The sequence below is a fragment of the Barbatula barbatula genome (assembly GCF_947034865.1).
Source record: "Barbatula barbatula genome assembly, chromosome: 17".
NCBI classification, from domain to species: domain Eukaryota; kingdom Metazoa; phylum Chordata; class Actinopteri; order Cypriniformes; family Nemacheilidae; genus Barbatula; species Barbatula barbatula.
In genome coordinates, this window is record NC_136780.1 from 7,067,755 (window position 1) to 7,092,690 (window position 24,936).

Here is a 24,936-nt window from a genome sequence, read left to right on the forward strand (position 1 = left end):
TTCAGAAGGACAGCGACGATATGTAGAGGACAGTACTTGGATTTCACTTTTTCCATAACTGTATTTCAGAGTCTTTAATCTCGTGACTGCGGAAAACAATCCATGAAGATATGATGGAAATTACCATTCTTATATCTGGGTGTTTGAAGCAATACAATATGTTTTAAAAAGCCGACCCCAATTTAACCTTCATTAGGTCCAATATATTTTTAAAGTCTGAAGATTAATCTCTTGTTTAATGTAAAGTGCTGATGGATGCTGATGATCAGGTCTCTGATTAAGATGAATAATGCAGGCCTGCACGAATTCATTGCCCTCCAGTCCCACTATAAAGAACAATTGTCCTTGAGCCGCCTGCAGTAGTATAAAAAAATGAATTTGTTACAGGAATATATACACTCACTAAAACATTCACCTTGTGGAAGTTCTAGAGTGAAATTTGCTACTACTGTAAGACATAGAGACACATTTTTATTTGCTTTCTAAATATATAATTGATACATTGTATTGTATTTGTTTAGCTTTGAAACAGAATAGGTAGTTATGTTCTTCCTATAGTTCTTCCTATTTTAGTTGAAATTGAAGGTTGAAAGCTCAGTTTTATTAAATAAATAGATGAAGATAGTTTGTTTAATATCAGTTTAATGTACTCTATTTACATAATAATTTGAGTGCAGATTTGTTTCAAATTTGTAAATTGCATCACAGAGTTTTGTCTGTGCACAGAGCTTGTTTTGCTGGCTGTACCTCTATTTGCTTTTTTGTGTTACCAATTACATGAAACCATAAATAGTGAAATATTGGTATTGATGAATGGTTGCATTTTCCCAAGTTAGCAAAAATACCTCATTAATTCCCTGTATCTTCTCCAGCATAATCTTTACCATGCTGGCACACTGAGATGTGACCTGGTCATCTTGAAATCGACCTCTTTGACTCCAGTGCTGGAGTGGAATCTGAATTACACAATGACCAGGTACACAGATTTAACCCAGGGTAAGACTACAAATTACTATTGTTAGGGTCGGCATTTGAAAAAAAAGGGAAGTGCACATATGCATTGTAATGTTAGGTGACAATACAAAGCCAGGTGCACATTACTGCCGTTATGCAATACCACATAATCCTACTGATGAATGATACGTAAATGTGAAACTCCTACTTTGTCTTATCTAAACCACTCAACCAAAGCCACTAAGCCAGTCAACCACAACATGTCCTCTCAAGCGACACTCCTGTCTGCAGTTAAACTACATTGACTAAAGTGATATTAATGGGACGAATTATTGCTACATCTATTCTGCATTCAGTCAAATTAAAGGTCTGCTGAAAAGGAAAGCTGTAAACAGCCTTTATGGAAAAAGTATGTCCTTGCTTGGACCCTATCTTAAAAACATTAAAAAAGCATTTTATAAATGTGAATTATAAAAAGTATCACAAAATGAAATTGCCATATGAAAAGAACAGATAATCCTAGGGATGGCTGCATACACATTAGGACAAATGCAGAATAGTTTTGTCCTTCATGTCTTTTGCACTGTGCTTTGATAAGCTGTCTGCACATTGGGATTTCTGCAATATACTGGTTTTCGATGTCATTTTAGAACATCATGTTAAGCTTAAGGCTTCCACTAAAGAGCATCACATTCCACTGCTTACAGTGCCAATAATGTGAACTAGACTATATTGTTGTATGGAACTGGACCTGCATATTTACATCAAGGTAGAAAGTATCATGATGGAAACCAGAGAGGGTTCATGTGAAGTGCAGCACAGGCAATAACATTTCCCATAGCTCAGAGACTGTCTCTACCAACACCATGTCCATAACCGCTTGTCTCTTGCTCTCTTTTGTCCTGTCTAGCCTTGATACTGACAAGGTTGACATCAGAGGAGATCCCTGACACAGGGTGAGTTAAGGCTGCCAGCTGGTAGCAATCAAGTCTATTTAGGAGTCAGGGACACATGGACCCCCAGGGCCAAACCCGTAACTAGCCCAACCCTTAGCCCTAAACTCCCCCCCAAAACCCTCCAGTTACCCAGTTGGGCTGTATTGATTCCAGATGTGCTCCCCTCAGTACCGCTCAGTGCTGGGTCTTTACCTAAGAGGACCCCAAAATAATTACAACCTCACGAGCTGCGTAAAAGAAAAATGTGTAAGCATAGCAAACATCTTTATAAACAAACAAGTCGAGGAGTTACAAGGGTCAACCAACCAACAAATTTCCCCTCAATTGTATCTATCTGTTTGTTTTTCTGCACAATACGTTTGTATGGACTTGATATTTTCTGTTGTTTTATTTGTTTAACGCAACACAAATATTAACTGTGATATTGGCAAAAGTTTGCATTTCCATTTTACCCATTTTAAAGAGAGGAAAAGGTAAGATCTGTCTATTATTATCAATGTTACATTTTGAAACATCTGGACGTTGTTTGTTATGTTAGAAATTATTCACTCCGTGCAACAACTTGGAACTTTTATTGATAACATTTGTAACTTCAGATTGTATTTTTAGACCTGTCAACTTCTATCAGCAGGAGATTGATCTAGTCAGCTCTGACTTTAAGTTAAAGCTGGGCAAGCAACCAGCCCCTAAAGCTTTAGTGCATTCTGCTGACCTGTTCCCTCAAACGCAGGCCAAATGTATCATGACCGGACAGGAAATGGGCTCTGATATGAGGAATGCCTGAAGCCTGGGACATCCCAGCAAGACCACACTGCAAAAGGTTTTCAGAAGTTGGTATTCACTCTGCAATGTCCTACATTTAGGTACAGTGATTATGAAAATTGTGTTTTATTATCATTTTACAACATTTAGTTTCGTGGAACAAGCTGTGTTTTAATAACTTAGTCCTGTTCTACCCTTGCGCAATGGTCGACTGCCATCTGGTGGTGGTAAAGCTTACTACAACATTTGTCTAAACAGTTAACTTCGACATGATGAATAGATTAAACGATTAGTAGAAATAACTACACGGTTTCCCGATGTTACCGTTTCCTTATAGGCCTAAACTATAATCTGCTTGTTCACCTCAGAAAACCAAAGTGGATGAATCACTCAAACATTCACAGTTTAAGTCGCTCGATTTCCTCACTTCGCATTTCCAGGAAACATGCAGTAAGAAATCATGAAAACCCGAAAGAAACCGAGCTGGTCTGAGAAAACGGAAACACCTTTCGAAACTCCTTACTGGAAATCAAGCGGTTTCGAGCAGAAATGGCGTTGTTTCCCCGCCTACAAGCGACGTCGGCTCTGTTTCGACAACTACGACGCTGCCTTTCTGCGGCACTGTTGCGCATCACACGAGGCGTAAAATGCCCACAATGTTCTCTCGCTAGGCGACTCGCTAGGATTTGAGACACCCGATGACAAACTGGATATATTTGTGTACGTGGTGTCACACTTTGAAGGCCAACTCTTTAGGGGTGTTACCAAAAAAATGCCTCTCTAGTTCGTCACCGAAGCGGTAGTAGGGAAGAATTGCATTGCCTTAAAATAACATAACTTTAACAGCTAAATTATAATGCACGCCAACTCTTTAAGCTGCTTTGTATTGACCAATACATTGTAAAAAAAACCTTGTATTTATTCTATTTGAATGGGAAATTGTTTACAAGGTCGAGAAAGCAAAATAAATAATCACAAAAGTTGTAATTAATTAAATGAATACTGGGTGTTATTGGGGGGTTTAATGAAAACTATAATGGTCTATGCAACACCGTTAAAACTAATTTAAAGGTATTTGTAATGGAAGCCATTCGATTGTTTTATATTATTTCAGTAAGGTCTGCCTTTCAGTCTATCGCGAAAAACATAATGTTTCGCATCTTATTGGTAAAACGGAACAGATATACATTTGTCAAAGTCTGTTAAAGTTTTCTAGACACCTGGTGGAGGAGCTGCGTCAGGGTGGACAGGAGGCAGTGACTGTAAAGTGAAAGTAAACTGAAAAAACAACAAACGCACACGGAAGACGCGGATCGATTTCTCTTTGCATGTGTTAAGAGCTGGCGTCAAAAACAGGTACGTTTGGCCCTCTTCTGTTATTTGATATACAAACCATGAACTGTACATTTATTGCGACCTTCGTTCGTTTATCGTGTAATATTCGTGCGAAAATATTCGTTTCGTAGTAAGCCTGCACTTTCCTAACGATCTCTTCTGCACGCGAAAGCGCCCCTCGCGAAGGCAACGCGGGAGCTGAACCGAATAAAAATGATCTCGTGATGGCCTGTTCGGTTAAAATCAATTAAATAAGTTATACTTGTGAATAATGTACCTTAGCTGTGCCATCACATGTATGTCAAACAAACGGCGCAAACGTGAAAAGTTCTGGCCCGAATTTGGCCTGGTTGCTCCATGGAAGTATGAGGGATATTGACGTTATGCAGTCTCCTGTGAAAATACGATTTACAAGTTTACGGTATCTCTCATATGAGTACTGGTAAAATGAATGAAGGATGTTGAATGTCTAAAAAGACCTTCTATACGAATGTAATAAGGGAACGTTTTATTGTAATGGGAAAGAACATTTTGTGTGCATACGACTAGGCAAAATTCACGCCCTACTTTCTGTTCCCCATAGGCTGTGTATGGCACAGTGTATTGAATTCTCTCTGTGTGTGTGTGTTTGTGTGTTCTAGAGAGAGGTCTGTTTTGTATAAACTCTCCACACTGTTTTTGTAACATTGCTTGTGCAGACTCCAGTCTTACGGATGTATCACCCGCATGCTGTCATTTTCATAAATATTGCATGAAAACTAATGGATGGCTATTTTGTGGCCTTTCTAAACGCATCAAACGCTCACACGAGATGCTCATTTCTGTATCAAATATGTTAGATTAAGTAGGTCAGTATTTGTGTGCTCATTATAAATAAATAGTCATTTACGTTCATTTTGGAGATTTTACTGTTGTGTACAGGCTACGTTTTATGGACGTATTGTTGAATTTGGTTAAAGGGTAATTTCTGTCAACCACATATTGACAATGAGTGCATTGCAATGATTCAGTCAATAATAAGAATAACGTGAAGTGTATTTACTGTAACAGTACAGTAACAGTAAACACAAAGGAGACACGGTGCTCTGAAGCCAGTTTGATTGAGCATCATAGTACAGAGTAAAATCTAAGATTTGGCAACTGCTAGTCTAGTCCACGATGTTGTTCTGAAATTGTCTTTTTCCAGTGAATGGGATTGACACAAAGGATAGTCTATCCTATTGCATGGTATAATGGTGCTTAAGTATCCTGTTTTTCTGATTCTCAATCTGAGATAAAAACAGTCTGCCTATGAAGTTTCAGAAGAGACCTCAGACTGCTCAGATTAGCCAAATGTATGCCTAATTTCTTAAACATTTCTCACATCAGATTCCTACAAAACCAAATTACTATATCCAAGATATTCCATTCAAATGAAAGGGATAGTTCACCCAAAAATTAAAATCCTGTCACAATTTACTCATCCTCAAATTGTGAAAAATCTAGAAATTTCGTTGTTCTAGTGAACACAAAGTAAGATATTTGGAAGAATGTTTGTAACCACTATTAACTACTAGTCGGTTGTGGCCCAGATCTGTTTGGTTTTCCATCATTCTTCAAAATATATTTTTGAAGAGCAAAGAATTTGATGACTGAATTCCTTTTGGGTGAACTATCCCTTTAAATATTTACAGTAGCTCTTCAAGTTTACTGTTAAAAAATTATTTTATTTATTTGTTTTTTATTGTAATTTTTAATGAAACCATGTTGATATTTAAGGTAACTAACAGCCGTGAATGCGGATAGTCTATCCTATTGCATGGTATAATGGTGCTTAAGTATCCTGTTTTTCTGATTCTCAATCTGAGATAAAAACAGTCTGCCTATGAAGTTTCAGAAGAGACCTCAGACTGCTCAGATTAGCCAAATGTATGCCTAATTTCTTAAACATTTCTCACATCAGATTCCTACAAAACCAAATTACTATATCCAAGATATTCCATTCAAATGAAAGGGATAGTTCACCCAAAAATTAAAATCCTGTCACAATTTACTCATCCTCAAATTGTGAAAAATCTAGAAATTTCGTTGTTCTAGTGAACACAAAGTAAGATATTTGGAAGAATGTTTGTAACCACTATTAACTACTAGTCGGTTGTGGCCCAGATCTGTTTGGTTTTCCATCATTCTTCAAAATATATTTTTGAAGAGCAAAGAATTTGATGACTGAATTCCTTTTGGGTGAACTATCCCTTTAAATATTTACAGTAGCTCTTCAAGTTTACTGTTAAAAAATTATTTTATTTATTTGTTTTTTATTGTAATTTTTAATGAAACCATGTTGATATTTAAGGTAACTAACAGCCGTGAATGCAATAAACTCAACAGCATCAAATATGTGGAACATATAAAATAGGGTACTGAATTGCTGGAGTATGAACGGTAAAATCAAAGGATGATGAAACTTCGAAACATATTCATTATTTCAATCTGTTGTATTTATTTGACTTGATATGTGAGGCTGAGCTACATAAACACAAAGCTTTTACCAGACCTGTTTTTCCTGCAATGCTTCTGGTTTTAGCTGGAAATCTAACACCTAATTTAGGACTCTGGGCTCTGAAAGGCATTTTCTCAAATCTAAAACAGTCGTGAATGAATTTGTTTAAGGGTTACCGGAATATCCCTTGATCTAGTAACCTATTAAACCTAAATCCTTTCATAACTTGAATGTAATATAGTTCTGATGATTTCTATGACCTGCCAGATGTGAGATAGACATCTGCATGCAGATGTTGACATTTTCCACACATCGCCTTTCTCAAACATTAGTACAAATGTGTTTACAGATGTAGACATTTGCCACACGTGTCGCCTTTCTCAAACATGAGAGGAAATGTGTTTCTGATAGGAAGTAACTCTGATAAGACAAATGAAGTAAATTTGCCCGAAAAATAGGTATTGTGGGAATGTTAATTGGAAAAATAATGAATTATCAAACTGTTGATACAGACAAATCTGATGCCATATTCACAACTGGTTTAAAATATTTGCAAATATGTAATGTGATAATGCTTTAATTTTGTCAAATCAATTTGAACTTATTCAAAAACGTATATAAACACCATACGTTTCACATTCTTTCTTATCGTTGATCATCTTACACACCGAGAATGTGTATTCATGTGCACACACAGGCACTAACATTTCCATGCCAATCTCTCTGCTTCAAAACTTTTACTATACATTACATTATGAAGAATTAAAATAATTGACCTAATCTAAAACCATTGCAATATTTCTATAATTTCAATATATTGTGTTGTCCAGTCAAGTATCTAACTAAATATAATCAAAATCTTACTAAATAATACTAAATAGCCACCTTTTTGCTTGTAAACAATCGTGAGCCAAGGTTTCTGGATACTTTGACTCGAGCATGAAGTTACTTATTCCCAACTTTCTTTATTAGGAAATATCAAATTTTCAAAATCAAAAACTATATAATCTTAAAACAACGCCCTACAATTTTACAACAGAAACTGACAAGACTGATGTATTAACAGTATATTCTTTCCGTGCGTCTTGGTACTATTGCAAATTGTTCTGCTATGGAAATTTTAGGCTCCCAGTCCTGAAAAAAATATTTAAATAATAATTTACCTAAATTAAATATACTTCGATTATTATTGAAAAATTGTTCTGGTATATTGTAAATATGGGCTTCCAGTCCTGATAACAATATTTAAAATAATAATATACCTAAATGAAATATACTGTGATTGAATAATTTATAGTTTCTGACAATCCATTGACATCAATCTACACTGCATAGAAAATACCGTATATCATATATCTTAATGCCGTTTATTCTCTTTCATTTTTCCCCTATTATTTTTATTACATTTCTTATTATGATGCTTTGCAACAATGAAAATTGTGAAAAGCGCTATGTAAATAAAATTGCATTATCACTGCATCAGGGAGAATATGTTTACATTTACCGAACATATCTTTCTTTAACAATGTGTTGGCTGAGGTACTTATTTGAATTTAAGCCGTTTGACAACCTTAGGACAGGTCTAGCTGAGTCACATGTGTGTAGGCGGCTATTAAAAGGCTTGACTGATGTGTCAAATATAAGGTGGGATGGCACTTTTTTAGTTTCCTTGTTCCTAGTGAGAAATTTCCAGTATTTATGCTTTTTTCATTAAGTAGTATTCGTTTATCGTTCACATATTGACGTTTCAATAAACTGATTGGATGTTTGCCTATAGAAATCAACTCATTTTGACAAAATGATAGATGTGCTCTTATTGTATGGTTTTTGTGTTTTCTTAAGTTTGCAGTTTTAAAGGCATCTTAAGTTAAATATTAGTTTTGATTAAAAGCTATTGTAATACTAAAGCTGTTTAAACTTGTGTCCTTCCAAAGATATATACAGCCAGTACATGTAGTGCCAGGAAAAAAGGACGTGATGCAACATGCTTACATGCCTTTTGGCACATTTTAGATTTAGGGATTGAGTCTCATATGCTATGTCTGGCTGTACCGTATATTTAACTGCTTTGAGAACACATTTCTAAAGTTGTTCATTCGGTACATAAGTTAATATTTTGGATACCGTAAGCTGATATTGAATATTTTGCCAAACTTAAAAAAATGTACGTGTATGTTTTATTTACCTATAAATGTAAATGCTTGTTAAAAGTACATTTAAAAGTACATAATTATCACATCAAATCCGAATGTTGTGTGAATATGCAAAGTGTAGCATGGCCAATCCATCTATTAAATGACATAACTATTGTATATCAGTGTAAACTAATGTAAACTATTATATATTAGTGCTGGTTGAGTTGAGTTATTTTGCCCAGCGTCTCATGGTGTTATTGTTTCTGTCCCTTGTGTTAGTGAAAGATAAGGTAGACATACTGTCTCTTCTCTCTTGGTCTCAAATAAAGATTGATTGCAAACTCCTCAGAGCGTCTCCTGCGCTTTTTACTCTATATCAAATATAACACAGCCCATCATCATATCTTATAAATAATACAGTATAAAACCTGAAATATAGCTTGCAATTCATTTTTGACCATCCACTTTCTTATATAATAAACAAGATTTCCAAAATAGAAAGATTGTTATAATAAATATTTATTGTTCTGTAGGGATAAAACAATATTATCATTTTGTGGTATCGCAATAGCAAAATCGTCTCAGTATCTTCATGGTCAATTGAGTATGAAATGATAAGTCTTCCGGGCCTTTAACATAGAGAATGTTACACAATATAATAGATATTACCTCTGTCAAGGTCCAACTGGTGCAGTTTTTTATTTTATAATAAGCAGTTTTAAGTCATTTGACCCATCTCATACTATACATCATACCTCAAAGCAACAGTTATGATTAGTGGACAAAGAACAGAGGACAGGATATCATATGACATGGTTAATTTGTACATCATTGCAACGTTCAATAATTGTTTATAAAACATTTATACCATGGGGATGTTGAATGCTTCAATCTGATTTGTTGACAAACCTTCTATGGGTATGCATTACCTTTCAGTAAATGCATACATATGAAGGTGTTCCAGGTCTGCCGACCGCATTACAGTTCCATATCTTTTTGCCAAGTTTAAATAACAGAAAGGTTATAGTGTAGCCTACAGGCCATCACCTAACACAGCACCTGCTTATTTAGAAATAATTTCTTAATGAAGAGAGCCATGCCTTTTTAGTGCCGATAACAGGTGTCCTGATATATATTGTGGCCGTTTCTTCAGACTATGGCGTTGTGGGCGCAGATGACTCAGCAATTACAGTACCTGTCAACCCAGATGATGAATGAACTCTACCCAGAAACATTTCCTTTGGACATCAGGCACTACCTGGCCAGCTGGATAGAGGAGCAGGGATGGTATGAAGACACTGATATATACATTAAATATATACACATTTGTATATTTTCGAACAGTATGAATTGGGTTGTACATCTGTGTTGTTGTTGGATTTAGGGAGAACTTTGACTTAGACAAAATCGAGCAGGAGCCGCATGCCCGAATGCTGTTGGAACAGATGATGCATTTGCTGCAGGAAGTGGCCAAACAAAACCATAATGTGGTGGAGAGGGTCAAGCTACAGCATATTAGCAGGAACTTGGTACGTACCCCAAATAGTCCTGACGTTAATAATTATAGCCAGGCGAAAGCTACTGTATCATTAAACGTCTGTAGAAATGCTACTGAAAGTACTGTTTGGTTTGATGTAAAACAAAAGTAAAATGAACAACTTCAGAGGATCCACATCATGTGTTGTGTCAGGCGTCTCAGTATTACAGAAGTATCATAGGAACAGTTCCCAAAATATTTTTGCTAACCTTTCTCAGCTTTATGCTGATCCAAGCCAGTGTGATGAGCAAGAATTAATCATGATATTGAAAAATATTTAATTTCCATGTTTGATTAATGTGAAGCGGTCTGCTTGTAAAATTATTAATATGTAACTAAATTAATGTATTTCAGGTCATGTTTCAACCACAGCCCCTGAATCTTGTGCGGACAGTACGAGACATGCTGAGGAAAGAAAAACAATTATTGGCACGCGTAAGAACAAAGCAAAATTTATTTTGATGTGGGATTTATTGGAAAAAATAGGAACAGAAATCTTAATTTCTTACTGTATGCAGAGGCGCAACTGCACATTTTCCGAGGGGTATGCAGGATCAGTTTTGGCAGGACCCCAAGTTTTATATTACCTTTGGAGTCATTCTAGTTATATTTTAAATCATTTCAATACATAATTGTACATAAAGTTAGTGCACAGAAATGCACAGTAAATTAAGCTGCAACTAATAATTATTTTGATAATCAAATAATTGCAATTTTTTAATTTTTTCGGATAAAAGGCTTAACCATTTTTAATCTAAATGAAACCCCAAATAAGGATATTTATTGTATATTTATTGTATTCTTTGAAAAGTTAATTTCACTTATATAATCTATATTTTGTCATGTAATACCTTTAAGAAACCCCCCCTCGTGCGGCGCCCCATACACCGCATATACTGCATACCCCGTTTTTGCACCACTGACTGTATGTTATGGGTAATTAATAGTTTCAGTTTGTAAATGCTCATATTCTATATGTTTTTCTATAGGGAATACATTCTAACTTTCAGCAGCCCATGCATCAAAGTACTTCAGCTTCCAACGACACCGTGCAACAGCCAAGAGATGATCCTAAAACTGACGTGGACAATCTGGTGATGAAAGTTTTAGAAATTCAGAACTGCCGACAAACTCTTTACCAGATGCAGGAGGAGTTGAACTGGGAAAAACAAGAAGCTGAGCCTATGTCAGGTAAAAGTCTAAATCTATATATATATACACATGAAATACAGATGAAATACAGACATGGGGAGGTCATTTCTAAATCACAAAATGTACCCAGATAATACTAATCCCATGCGAATACGGTTTTCATTTATCATAATGAACATAACAAAGAGAGAAAGAACAACAGTTGAAACTGTACCGTCAGTATTAACACAACAATTGCGCTACGTTTTTGAGTTATCTATTGAAACATTGAAATGTCTTACTTCTTCAGAATAAATAAAGCCATATCTGCATCCGTTTTCAATCCTTTCAGATCCCGGAGTTCACAAAACCTTTGAAATGCCTTGCCAATATTAATTCTTGTCCTATCACATTCCCTTTTTCCCTTGTAAATTCTCATCAGTTTGTACTTTCTTGGTTTTCGAAACTGAGCGATCCCCAGATGTCAGCGCTCCTTGGCGTTTAAAAGTAAAAGTACTAAACGTGGCAATAAATAATACTTCAAGTTTCCAAGAAAAATGTTCTGTATTCAACCCTACCCGACAGTTGTGAGGACGCTACAAACCACATGTCACTCGCAGTATCCACACACTGGCTAGCAGCCGGATCCTCTTCATTCTGTTTACGAATGCGATGAAATTACGCATAGACGAAAGACACCAAATAAGGATTTACGGAGAAACACGACCCCGACAAGGAAATTTACAAACCATTATTACAAGCTATCCGTGGTGAATCAAGCAAGGGTAATGACAGAGTTTAAACAACATTCTTCTATGTACTTGCTCAATAATTGGTTTTAGTTCATTTTTAATAAAAATAACTTACGGATTGCCACTTTAAAACTGTGGACACAAAAGTAACTATTTGAAGTGTCAGGGCTTTCAAACGATTAATCATGATTAATCGCATCCAGAATAAAAGTTTGTGTTTACATAATATATGTCATCATGCATATATTTCATAAAATGTATATATAATTTAAATGTAACAAATATTTCCTAAATATTTAAACATGTAAGTGTATGTGTTTATAAATACAAAATTAATATGCAGAGTACATAGCTGTAAATATACTTGTATTTTACTGTAAATATACAACAAGTGATAACAGAGTTGAGTTATTTACATAAATAAAATGCTAATATTTACATTAAAGAGTGAACTGTTCTTAACTGCTGGATTGAGATCACAATCTGGCCTTTTGCTCACAGCTGTTTATAATTTGAGATCTCTTTACAAGATACAGTTTCATGTAATTATTTGGTACACGTGCATACGGATAAGCGCACACACGCTTATCAAAAGTTGATTCTATCTTGTTTTCGTTTGACCCCTCCAACAGGACAAAACGATTTGGATCACCAGAATCCGGATAAAGCCGCCCGACAAAACAAAATACAGCAACTTGGGTTCAACTGTTCCATCTGTGCAAAGGTAAACACTTAAAAAGCACTTGACAGAGAAAAAAGAATGTTTGGAACCTGTGTTTGACACTGATCCTATGCCGTGTGTTTACAGAAGCGCCTGCAGCTCCTTCAGGAAGCCGTTTGTGCCCTGGAACGATGCCAGTCATGTCTTTTGCACAAAATTAAGTCGTGGAGGTGGGAACAGCACAGAGCAACCATTGGCTTGCATTTCGATGACAACCTCAGCCCTCTGCAGACATGGTGAGGACCAACTTTACCATTATGAATGTTATCACTTCACTCATTGTGGTCTGTTTGTGCAATTCTGAGTGGTTTGGTTTTTATTTAATTTGCTGACTTTCGTGGATAAAGGGCTTTTAAATGAGCCAATTTTCTTCAAGGTCCCAATATTTCTGTTTCTTTCGCAATTTCTTTCTGCGCCTGTTCTTGCACTTTTTGTCTGTTCAGTTTCTTAGTTAAATCACTTCTTATTTGTTAGTAAACTGATTCTGAATAATACAGTGATGAAAATATGGCTTTTTAAAATGTGGAGTGGGAAAACACTGTTCCAAACATGCCAATCGAACCAATGCTATGTGAAAAAGAACAGTCATTTTGGTCTGGTCATGTGATCTCTGTGTAAAATAAATTAGCTTTTATAAAGATACCAAAACTACTGAATTCTTCGTTTAATACATGATTTAAAAGTAAAAGGTCTCTTCCCAAAGTCATTTCAGTCATTTTTGTGGCGTAAAACCTTAAATGGGACAAAAATTGCTCAGGGTACAGACCTGTTGTTTCCTTAAAAAAAGGCAGACATGTCTTTGCGGTTTGAGTCTTTTTTTACTAAATTCAAGTGTGATGTTATTTTCTAATTAAAACACATTGAACCACTTGTGCTTGCTACTCAGAAACCATGTGTGCTTGCTTGCTATTAGTAAATATTTACTTTGCATATTCAGGTTGTGTTTTAGCATTGTGCATTATGCATTTGTTTGTTGCATGCTCTGGACAGTACTGTCCATGTTGGCATCTGCTTGCTTTTATCAACTACTTTTCCGGTTGCAGGTGTGAGCAGTTGCTTGGTGTGAATGGAAATCTAAGACAGGAGATCATGTTGGTGAAGAAAGACCACAGAGAGGATTTTGAGTTTCACACGCTGGAGGAGAGTCTGGAACGTCTTCTCCAAGCTCTGATACAGAGGTAACAAATCCATCACATGTGCTGAGAAAAAACTAGGTAGCATAGGTTGCCTCAGCTAGACATTACGTAACCAATGATAATGCAATGATTTCAAAACGTCTATGTGTTTTCTCATGGATTAACAATGTACTGGTGTTGTCTTGGTTACTCAGTTCTTTGGTGGTGGATAAACATCCTCCACAGGTGATTAAAACTCAATCAAAATTTTCCACCACCGTGAGGTATCTGCTGGGAGAGAAGATTGCCCCTGGAAAACCCGTCATGTTGAAAACTCAGATTATTACTGAGGCACAAGCGAAAAACTTGGGTCAACAGGGAATCGTACCCAAGTAAGCATTCTTATCACTGGCACACACAGCAATCTACAATGCTAGTACACATTATACAAAACATACTTTACAATGAGGACAGGCGTTTTTTCGTTGTGTATGATACAATATATACAATAACTGACTGAATTTGCATTCAGATCTTCCGAAAAGATTCGTTGGAAGCAGGATGTGTACATACCATAGAAAGGCAAACAGATGTATATGAAGACAAAATCTGATGATACTGAAGCATTTTGCACAGTGTTGTTCACTTTAATCTATGACTTGTCATTGCGTCATAACATTACTTTTGTACACTTGACCTATGTTGAAATCTTCCTACGAATGCTGCCATGCATGTTATACATGTAACAGACGTTGTTACTGTGCTTAGACATAAAGAGGAAGTGCAGGTACAACCAGATAAGCAAACAGAATCAGGGTTTCAGTTGAGCACTCACAGGACATCTGTACATTTACTAAATAAACTTACACTATAAATGATGCAAATGTTTTCTATTCTTTTTTTTCACTCAGTGAAAACGTAGGAGACCTTATCAACAGCACAGCTATATTAGAACACAACACTTCCAGCAAGAGCACGTGTGGCACTTTCAGAAATATGGTCGGTGGTGTTTCACTCTTTGTTGATGTTTATTCTGTCATGTTTGATAAATGGTTAAAATATCGAATGATTTTCTCCTTTTTAGTCGATTAGGAAGATAAAACGGGCTGACAGGAAGGGCTCAGAATCAGTGACAGAGGAGAAGTTTTCTCTGCTGTTCACCACAGAATTAACCATCACAGGCTGCGAGAGGCCCTATAGCATTCAGGTGATTACAGTATGGAACACTGTACAGTTATGTACTGTTTTTGTCATAAACTTGTGTGCGCTAATAGACTTATTGTCTTTTCTGCATCCAGACAATCTCTCTTCCTATTGTTGTAATTGTACATGGTAGTCAGGAAATTAATGCGATGGCAACCGTCGTATGGGACTGCGCCTTCTCCGAGCCTGTAAGTAACACAGGACGTGACACAGAAAATAACTTGTTTCATGTCGTTGACCATTGGACCAGTGCACAAACAGAAAGCTTTGGTGTTTTCAGAACCGAATACCATTCGTCGTACCCGATCGTGTACCCTGGAAGCAGATGTGTAGTGCTCTGAGCAGTAAGTTCATGTCTGAGGTGCAGACGCAGCGTGCGTTGGATGGATATAATCTCCACTTTCTTGCCCAGAAGATCTTTGACCAACCAGACATCCCAGGGGATTATAGCAACATGCCTGTGTCCTGGGCTCAGTTTAACAAGGTGACACACACATATCCTGTCTATAAAGCTTGTATGATCTTATAAAGCCAACATTCCATTAATCCAAATTGCAATTCTGAATCGTGCTTACAACGTTACAACGCATATGCAAAAAAAAAATTCCGAGAAGGTTAAATGAGATTTTTTAAATATGTGAAAGCATGGGTTTGTGTGTTGGTGAACTGGAGTGAACGATCATCTCAACACTGACTCATTTTATCACAGGAAGTTCTGCCTGGCCGAAACTTCACCTTCTGGCAGTGGTTCGAGGGGGTGATTGATCTCACAAAGAAATGCCTGAAAGAATATTGGAGTGAAGGGTACAGTTGAATAACAGTGACTTTTTGTTAGCTAAAGTATCACTTTTATTCTGACACTGTCTTTCATTGCCTCTGCAGATTAATCTTTGGCTTCATTGGCAAACAACACCTCCATCTCATTCTGGATAGCAAACCCAATGGAACGTTTCTTTTGCGCTTTAGTGATTCAGAGATTAGTGGCATCACCATCGCCTACGTAGAGTTTAGTGATAGTAAGTCTGCAGTCTTTACATTATGTTATATATCTAAACATTGGACTATCCCACAATATAAAAGAATATGATTGTAATTATGTTATGATAATACGACATATATGTTATGTATAGTAAAGATCTTTACATGTGATTTTTGCTCATATATTCTGACTTAGCTTTGAAGATCCAGAATCTACTGACAGAAATGCAATAGAATAAACATAACTATATGTTCAGAGGTGTATTAAGACCTTACATAATGAAGTGTTATGTTTATATTACCTAAGATATATATTTTTCTATCTACATAAACCGCAGGTCCCCTTGCGTGGAATTCACCATGTTGTTCCTAGATTTAAACGGACAAACTGCTCTACAGAGTGTGTTTCATAAATATGTTCGGCAAAGTAGCAAACCATAACGGCATCTTAGTGCTTTGTCAGCCACCGTAGTGCTTCGAAAGGGAGGGAGCCGTTGGTTGCAATTCGTGAACTCACCAATAGATGCCGCTAAATTACATACACTGGATCGTAAAAAGATTATTGCCATGTAAATAAGTGTTTTGGTGCATTGTTTTTCTGCCCAGATGGAGGCAGGAGAGTTCAGAATATCCAACCCTTTACCAAGAAGGATTTGGATTCAGTTGGACTCGGTGACCGTATACTAGATATTAACTGCATCAGTCATTTGTATCCTGAATATCCAAAACAGAAAGTTTTTAAGAAATTTTCTACAGGCAAGTACACCAAAGTAACCAGATTCTTAAAGATGATGGTTATCATTTTCTATCCGGGCATGCACACTTATTTTATAGCTAAATCTGTGTGCACACTTTTGAATGAGTGCATTTTATTTAAATTACTCAAATAAAAAATGATATGATGTTTCGTTGCAAAAACCAAAACCTACTAAAACTATTTTCTCCTGTCCTGACACAGTGCCCTCTACCCCTAATGCGGACGGATACATCCCATTTAAACTAACAACAGTAGTTAACGCGTAAGTTTATAGATTAAACTAAAACCTCTGTTTGAAAATATGTTTAAAATGCATTAGCGGTGTGTGACATATTGTTTTCTATTATCTTCAGAGGAGATCCTAGCACCTCAAGCTCAAGCATGCAACCTCAGACTGATCCCTCATCGGGGCTTTACCATGCGGGCTCTCCCTTCCATAACATGTGTGTATTTGAACATCTCATCTACACTTACAACCACAGACATGTACATTGTTTCAGTGTTTTTATTGTGTAGTTTGTAAAATACGTTTTTTTCCCCTCACAGGAACCCGGACGTTTTCCCACCGTAAGTATAAACTTATAAAGTGTATGAAAACTTTGACTAGAGTAAGAACTTATTGTTAAATTTAGTCCTGCATTAGCACATGTTACACACACAAATATTGAGTGAAAATGTCCTTTCTACTTCCTATTCACATAGAGAATTAAGTCTTAAAGATATTTGTTAAACATTTGGATTCAGTTCTAAAGGTTTTGTTAGTTGTATTTGTGTATTGTTAAAAAAATGTAACAGGAAGTGCTGCCTGACAAGTGTTGTTTACATCTTGAAAAGGGGTCTATAAACAGAATAGAATAGAATGTAGAATTATTTTGCTTCACTTCCCAGACAGCCCAGTCATGCTACTCCTCCATATATGCCAGAGCACTCCATGTCTGTTCCTGAACCACTCTTCTCATCAGCCTTGTAAGTCACAACCATGACTAATGTTTATTGATAGTCTAATATCATCAGCATTTACCGTTGTAACAGTTCTCTTCAAACCTGGTAAGTTTACTTTCTCCCTTTCTTTTATTCTGCAACAGACAGTCAAATCCCGAGGATATGGACATGGATGCGGTGGACATGATCTTGCAAATTTGTCAAACTACTACCAAGACTTAAATTAGACAAACAGTACTATTCATCACCTCTTATTGGTTAAAGGCTATCACGTGACTTGGTGCTCTATCCATACAAACTGTTTGTCTTACCAAGGTCCCAAAAGGAAATACAAATCTTGTCTATATGGGGATATGTTAGCTACATGTGTCTTAACAGGCTGATCTATAATTCAATAAATGGTAAACATATTATGTTACAAACATATTAAAATTATAAAACATTATAAATTTTTGGATTTGTCCTAAGGTTTGAATAAAACTTAATGTTACACTCCTTCCCACTATAACAAAACACACTAAAGTTATTGCGGTAAAAAGCAGTGTGTTGGAATTACCCTGAAATCAAATAGAAAAGATTCGAAGCCAACAGAGGGTTTCAGGCAGTTGTGTCAAGATGGACCATATAGAGTACATTTAACGTACCAAAAAATCTTGTTCTCTCTCTCTCTGATACCGAGTAGAATGTTTAGTAAACATTATCAAAGTTTACTCCTAAAGGGATTTCAGTGAGTTTAACAAGGACAATTCTGGAAGTTAAACAGATTTTTATATCATTTTATACTAATTGTTTATGCAGACAGTACTTTCTGGATTTGTAGTTAATTTTTTTTCTAAAAAGAATCTCAGCAGTCTTGTTTAAAGTTGGTGTTTATTGCCTCCATCAAATGATTTCTTGTATTTTATTTGGTTGTGATTTGCATATTATCAATTGAATATTTAGTATTCTACTGATAACACAGTCTGATAGAACAGAGAAGGTATAATCGAAATGTTATATGAATATTAATTTTTCATGTATCTTCTGTTTGTAAAGTGGCACGATGATCTGTTTCTCCACATTGATACGTACGTCTCTGGAAACCTCATAAATCCATAAATAGAACCATAAATTATGTGCACAGAATAAGGTTTTGTGTCTAAATGATGCAAAAAGTGTGGATCTCTTCATATACTCTACAGTGTTTTTGTGTGAACCTCTCCTGGTTTTACTCATCAGTGGTTTTACTCATCAAGTCAACTTTCTTCAAATTCAAATGTAATATGATTTCTTTCCCAATAACTGTGATTTAACCTTCCAAAAATACTGTTTTATTTCTTTTGTAAAATACCAATCTGTGTCAGTGCCAAAAATAAAAGGTTGCAGAAGTAAATGTTTGTATTTTAAAACATTTATAAAAGGGAATAACACCGTTTTTGTATTGTGTTTTATCAGATGTTTAGATGAATATGCTAAATATGAATTAAAACATTTGTCCCCGGACCACAAGAAAAGTGTATGTTATTTCCCTTTTAATGTCATAAGGGAAAATATAATAAAGCAAGTATATCTTTTCAGGCATTCAATGTCTTGCCTCGGTATCAAATGTTTCTGGTTTGACCAAAATGATTGCCTCATTCACAAGCTGAAGTTAAAAACAAAAAAAACTAAATTCTATTAATTTAATACTAAAGTGTTAAGATAGAAACATTGATAGAAAAATCAATAGTTGTTCATTCAATTCAAGCACTTTGGCCATGTAACACACTCCAAAATTACACTCATAAAACTAACAGAGAGACATTCAGTGACTTAGAATTATCATTTATATTAACTGCAGACATTTGAAGTTGATAATGGAAACCCGTACACTTAACATAAGACATATTTTCATGTAAACATTGACGTTTTTCAGTTGTTTACCGTGCCCTTTAAAGGTGACACAGTCAGTGAGGTTGATGATCTCGATGTTCCATAGGCCAGGTCTTGAATCAGAGGAGGTATGGGAAAAAGTCAAATGCTATATCAATATCAATGTGCATTTAATATCCAATGCAACACAAACTAGAGAAATCCAGACCTCAGTTTTAAGGGAAACTGTTTGATATACCCTACACTGAGCTTATGTTCAGAAAATGTCAGAAAACATTGAAACAAATCTAAATTAAAAATGCATATTGTTCCAAATGGTGCCATTATGCTCTGTTGTTTCTTGAACATGCAATGAGTGAGGTTTTACATTTCACAAAGAAAATACACAAAATTTTCTAGCATGAGACAAAATGCATTTGCCTAAACTTTTCCTTGCCATTTAAACACAAAATAACACCAAACCCACTAAACTAAACAGAAACTCTATGCATGCAAAAATAAAACGGAAATCAAACATACTAATGTAATCTAATTTTTCTGGAGATATTCAACTCAAGTTTAAAAAATGATCAGGAGGGGCGGGGGTTCATCGAGTTTGGTCAAGTGCTTGTATCAGGTAAAACTTTTTTGTTTGTTTTTGAATAATAATGATTGTGAGACTGGGCTTCTTTTTAAGAAACACACACATGGCCACACTTAACCAATATAACAGTTTAAAACAGACTCATAGTGTGATCCAAATTCAAGATATGTCTCTTTTAGCTATGAATCAACATCCTTCAAACCCATCTGTTTAAAGGAGAAAGGCCTTCATTTTGGGATTGAAAAAAATCCTTGATGTGGCGGATGGTGGAATAGGAAGAACTAAACAAGGCACATGCGCGCACATGCACACAACTCCATAATGCAAGACTGCAATTAGAATGTAAACTGTTCCAAAAGTTAATAAAATAGCACATGTGTCACATCTCTGAAATATCAAAGAAACAAACCTGAAATAAATGAATTTGAAAGATTTCAACACAAACACTATAAAACTGTAAAGCATGCACAAGTCCACTTCTAGTGTAGTTCACTCAAAGCAGACTAGAAATGACAGATGCCCCTTGCCACATGATAGGTAGGCACTGACTCTGCCCCTATACCTGCCGGTACAGAGCGTAAACCTCATTGCGAAGTGTTCTTAACCTCATATTTCTTGGGAAGGGGTCATGTGGTGTTATCCTCCCTAACAAGGCAGACTGAGTTGGTATGTTGGTGGTGTGTCGGGATGAGGAGTGTGAAATCATTGTATATGTATTTTTCATTGTGGATCGATCTTGTCCTGACAGTGTTTATAGGGCTTGTGTTTTGAGTTCGATAGGGTCCCCTCGGGTCTCATGCTGGGCTTCGGCCTCGGGGGGTCGGTTGCCCTTGAGCACGGCCAGCCGCTCAGACAGACCACGCATGCGCGGAAAGAGCAGGAAATCATACAGCAAAGCACCCAGAGCACCTCCAATCAGGGGACCCACCCAGTACACCTACCAGAGATCGAGAGAGAACAGATACAAATTTGCAAAAGCTCAGATTCAATCCATTTGAACTTTATCTGAAGGCTGTGTTAATAAAATCATCCTCACCCAATGATTTATAAAGTTCCTGAAAAGCACGGCAGGTGCGAAAGATCTGGCAGGGTTCATTCCAGCTCCAGTGTAATACATCTGCAGTGAGATTGAAATGTTCATGCAAAATGCCTTTAATATCAAATTAATATAATGTTGATTTTATTTGATGCTGCTATTTGTCACGTTTGCCATATCTGAGATATAATATAGCATAATATTGCAAAGTTTTCTGTACATGGGCCCTGCTTTGCCACTGCGCCTCTGGCAGAGGTTGCCAGATCTCCGTAATAAAACGAACCCAACAGCCATTCAAAACTAGCCTGTGTGGTGCTGAAAACTGACGCCTGGCAATTAAACAATCCCCCATTTCCCACTATGATTAGTGTTCAGCTAATATTCAGAGAACAGTGTCAATGCGGGGTCCCCTTATCTGGAGGGTCTGGCAACCAGATCCCCTCTCTTTTTACGGGTGTGGCGTAACCACGCAAAGGCGAATCAATCTTACTTTTTACGAAATGTATCAAATTCCCCTGAACCAGAAGTTGCTATAGTTTTTACTTGTGATCGTTTTTTCTTTAAAATAGTGGCCATGGCTTTCGTCCTTCTCTGCGATTTGATGAAAACAAGGGTTGCATTTTGAAATGGAACAGGCAGCAGACTGACAGTTGAAGGGGAGGATTAATAGATAATCCGCCCAAGCCGTCTAACATACGTAATTTAAGATGGATAGTCATTACAGTGAGTGCGTTTTCCGATCTTAACTAAAAGAAGATGAGGGGACACGGATTTTAAAAAGAGAATGATCCACATTGATAAACTATTTACAATAAACGCTGCAAGATTTCATGAAAAAATAGGCATTGTCATTTTTCATTTCACTGGGACTTTAACAATGTGTGATGTGCATGTAATCATAATTTGTAATATTTAGGGAATGTTTTTGTTTTATTGGCGAAATGTTTTATTCAAAAGTGAAAATGTTCTGAAATAATTCCCAAAGTAAATTTTTATGTGACGTTAAATACTTTCTAAAGACATACAAGATAATTAACAGTAAAAAAGTGTTTATCTAATGAATTTGACATCATTTTGATTGTTCCTCCGTAACTTTTTCCCCTTCTTTCCTTTATTTATTTGTTTATTTTTATTCATTTTTATGTCATCCAAGGTTTCTTGTAAGGCTACTTTAATGGTTTAAGCAATTTTTGTTAAAAAAACTAAAAATATTTTGGCAAAATTCGATGGGAGCCTTCAAAATTATAAATGATTATTATAAGCTTGCCGTTGCAAGGAAAAAGTTTTGAACATTAATTCTTTATGTACTTAGCCAATAAGTACATAAAAGTGTAACGTTTCCACTGGCTTTGTGTCATGGCCTGTGAGAAGCATTTTATAACCACTGCTCTAGAAATCTGAATAACAGGAAGTTGTAAATGCAGTCTCGTACCCCCAGCAGGTGACCCACAAGCACTGAGAAACCAATGGACAGAGCAGCAGACCCCAATCGCCCGTTTCGCCTCTCATCCGTCACAGCGAAGACACACACCACAAGCTGCAGAGTCAGGAATATTTCTATGGTGGTGGCCATGCCCAGACTGATGCCTGGCTGAAGCTGAATGAGACGAGAAAAGGTTACGTTATTATATAATTTCAATTTCTGGAATTTATTATATAACAACTTTTGGGGTTTTAAAAATGTCATTAGGGTTTTGCTTTTGTTTATATTTGACTGAATAAGCCAAATCATTTTGTCTCTCCTGGTTTTTTCTGAAGATGCAACTGCCACATGCACACCATCACACCATAACCGTAACATATGCTAAAATAACATCAGAACTTTTTTACATAATGTATTAATAAACTTTAAAAATTTACAACTTTTATCTCATTACCAATGTCTAGAAAAAGCGTTTATGTTTTTATAACTCTCAACTCAAGTCATCTATCCAACAATTGAAGTCATTGCATGTATGAAAGGCTCTTACCGTGTTCAGGGCCATATTGCCTCTGACATTGTTTGGTGTGACCCCATACAGCACGGCAGCCCCAGCTAGCGCACCCAAACACTGGGCACAGATGTAGAAGAACGCACGAAACAGGGACATCTGGGAGACAATCAGGTAGGCGAATGTGACGGCCGGGTTGATGTGGCCACCGCTGATGTGGCCGATGGACTGGATGAGAGTGGCGGCTGCCAGCCCAAAGCAGAAAGCGACTTGGAGGACATTGAGCGGTCCGGCTGTCCAACGCAGAGCTGCTCCCAGCCCAAAGAAGACGAAGAACATCGTGCCGTAGAACTCGGCAAACACAGCCCGCCAAAAAGACATGGACCGGAATTCCCACATGGTTGTGGTGTTTTAGAGGTGATGTCAAAAAATTGAGGGATGTGAATGGAAAGTAAAGAACCTCCAAAAGTTGGCAAAAAGAGCTTCCCTTAAGATTTGTCTACTGTCAAAGGCTTATTACGCTATGAAACACTAAACACAAATGCTTACAGATGTTAACAAGAGCAGCCCTGTTTCACACGATGAATTCATGCCCTGTTGATCTCTCACATGCGGCTTTGTCATAAAACCTCAAATGTGAAACAGGCAAGTGAGCATCGATGTAAAAGATTGTTTAATAAAAGGACATGGCTAGACAAAAAATAAGCATGTCCTGCAAACGGTGGGGAACGGAGAGGTGACGGGGTATTTATACCAACCCAGAGTGACACCATAATCCTTAGGTAGAATTGTGGGAGGGGGCTGCGGACAATACAATACGATCAAATTAAAACGTTTTTCTTGTCCTGTCGTTCCAGCTCACTGTCACTGTCATGGTGCTTTGCCACAAACTTGTAATTTAATTGTGTGTTACAGAAATGCGAAATGAATGAAAACCTTACATTATCATGATATTAAGGAAGGTGGGAAATTTAGAGAAGCAGTTTGGACATTTACAAAACTTTTATTTATAACTAATTATTAATAAAATGATCTTGGAATGATGCTATAAGTGAAGTCATGCAAAGAGCACATACTGAGAATATTCAGACAAGGCCCACAGTGCACCACTGTGCCAGCCCCCAAAATGAAGCAGTGAGGAACTGCTTCGTGTCCGGTCTCAGATTAACTCACATATGACACCAGGGCCCCTGAAATGGTCTAGTCTCCTTCATAGTGTGCTGACACAAAGAAAATATCCTCCTGCTACACATGCACAGGACAAACGAGAATAAATATTTTTGAGGAATGTGACATTCAAAATATTGTAAATACCACATCCTCGAAAATGATCAAATGTGCGCATGACATTTCTTTTCGTCGTGACATTTGCATTCGTTTAATATTTCTAAACACAAATTTTCCAAAGTACAGTACAGATCACTTTTACTTTTGTTTTGGTGGGTTTATTCCCAGAATTTTAATAGGCATCAACGCTCTGCTTTGCTTACTGCTTTGTTCGCACATGAGTGGTCCGTGGAAAAGTTTTTTTCCCACTAACTGAGAACTTCGCCAGTGCATCCTCTGGTCAGGGCTATACCAGTTGGTTCTGTGTGGAACTGATTAGGTCGAGATTTACATTGTGTATGCAGCCAGGCCTGTTGGCCTGAGCCTCAGTAATGCTCTGGAAAATCCATGTTTGAAGAGCAGAGGGTATCAGCCTCTTCTCTAGGCGTTCTGGTGAAAGGATACTGCTTCGCTTGTGCTTTTGCTCTTATTTGCTGTGAAGCAAAAAGGCT

General features: G+C 36.7%; 2 protein-coding genes across 2 annotated transcripts; one reads left to right on the forward strand and one right to left on the reverse strand.

Moving 5' to 3' along the window:
• The first annotated feature begins 3,661 nt into the window (after positions 1 to 3,661).
• Positions 3,662 to 19,317, forward strand: stat6 (signal transducer and activator of transcription 6, interleukin-4 induced). Its single transcript, XM_079477841.1, has 21 exons — positions 3,662 to 4,028; positions 9,775 to 9,908; positions 10,006 to 10,150; positions 10,513 to 10,593; positions 11,148 to 11,349; positions 12,674 to 12,765; positions 12,850 to 12,998; positions 13,806 to 13,940; positions 14,093 to 14,269; positions 14,789 to 14,876; positions 14,962 to 15,084; positions 15,176 to 15,268; positions 15,361 to 15,564; positions 15,790 to 15,884; positions 15,963 to 16,096; positions 16,665 to 16,814; positions 17,017 to 17,077; positions 17,169 to 17,258; positions 17,362 to 17,382; positions 17,704 to 17,781; positions 17,901 to 19,317. The coding sequence occupies exons 2-21, from the start codon at positions 9,778 to 9,780 to the stop codon at positions 17,977 to 17,979; spliced, it is 2,328 nt and encodes a 775-aa protein (XP_079333967.1). The 5' UTR covers positions 3,662 to 4,028; positions 9,775 to 9,777; the 3' UTR covers positions 17,980 to 19,317.
• mipa (major intrinsic protein of lens fiber a) lies at positions 18,617 to 23,881 on the reverse strand. The gene is made up of 4 exons (XM_079477842.1): positions 23,198 to 23,881; positions 22,660 to 22,824; positions 21,228 to 21,308; positions 18,617 to 21,128 (listed from the first exon to the last, which is right to left on the reverse strand). The coding sequence occupies exons 1-4, from the start codon at positions 23,555 to 23,557 to the stop codon at positions 20,943 to 20,945; spliced, it is 792 nt and encodes a 263-aa protein (XP_079333968.1). The 5' UTR covers positions 23,558 to 23,881; the 3' UTR covers positions 18,617 to 20,942.
• Positions 23,882 to 24,936: the final 1,055 nt, after the last annotated feature.

Excerpts from the sequence above, each read along its gene's own strand:
- stat6 (XM_079477841.1), top strand. The coding sequence starts at position 9,778 with ATGGCGTTGTGGGCGCAGATGACTCAGCAATTACAGTACCTGTCAACC. Across the intron at positions 13,941-14,092 it reads CTCCAAGCTCTGATACAGAG|TTCTTTGGTGGTGGATAAAC; the intron begins GTAACAAATCCA and ends TTGGTTACTCAG. Across the intron at positions 16,097-16,664 it reads CTACGTAGAGTTTAGTGATA|ATGGAGGCAGGAGAGTTCAG; the intron begins GTAAGTCTGCAG and ends TTTTCTGCCCAG.
- mipa (XM_079477842.1), bottom strand. The coding sequence starts at position 23,557 with ATGTGGGAATTCCGGTCCATGTCTTTTTGGCGGGCTGTGTTTGCCGAG. Across the intron at positions 22,825-23,197 it reads GCAATATGGCCCTGAACACG|CTTCAGCCAGGCATCAGTCT; the intron begins GTAAGAGCCTTT and ends CGTCTCATTCAG. Across the intron at positions 21,129-21,227 it reads GGAACTTTATAAATCATTGG|GTGTACTGGGTGGGTCCCCT; the intron begins GTGAGGATGATT and ends GATCTCTGGTAG.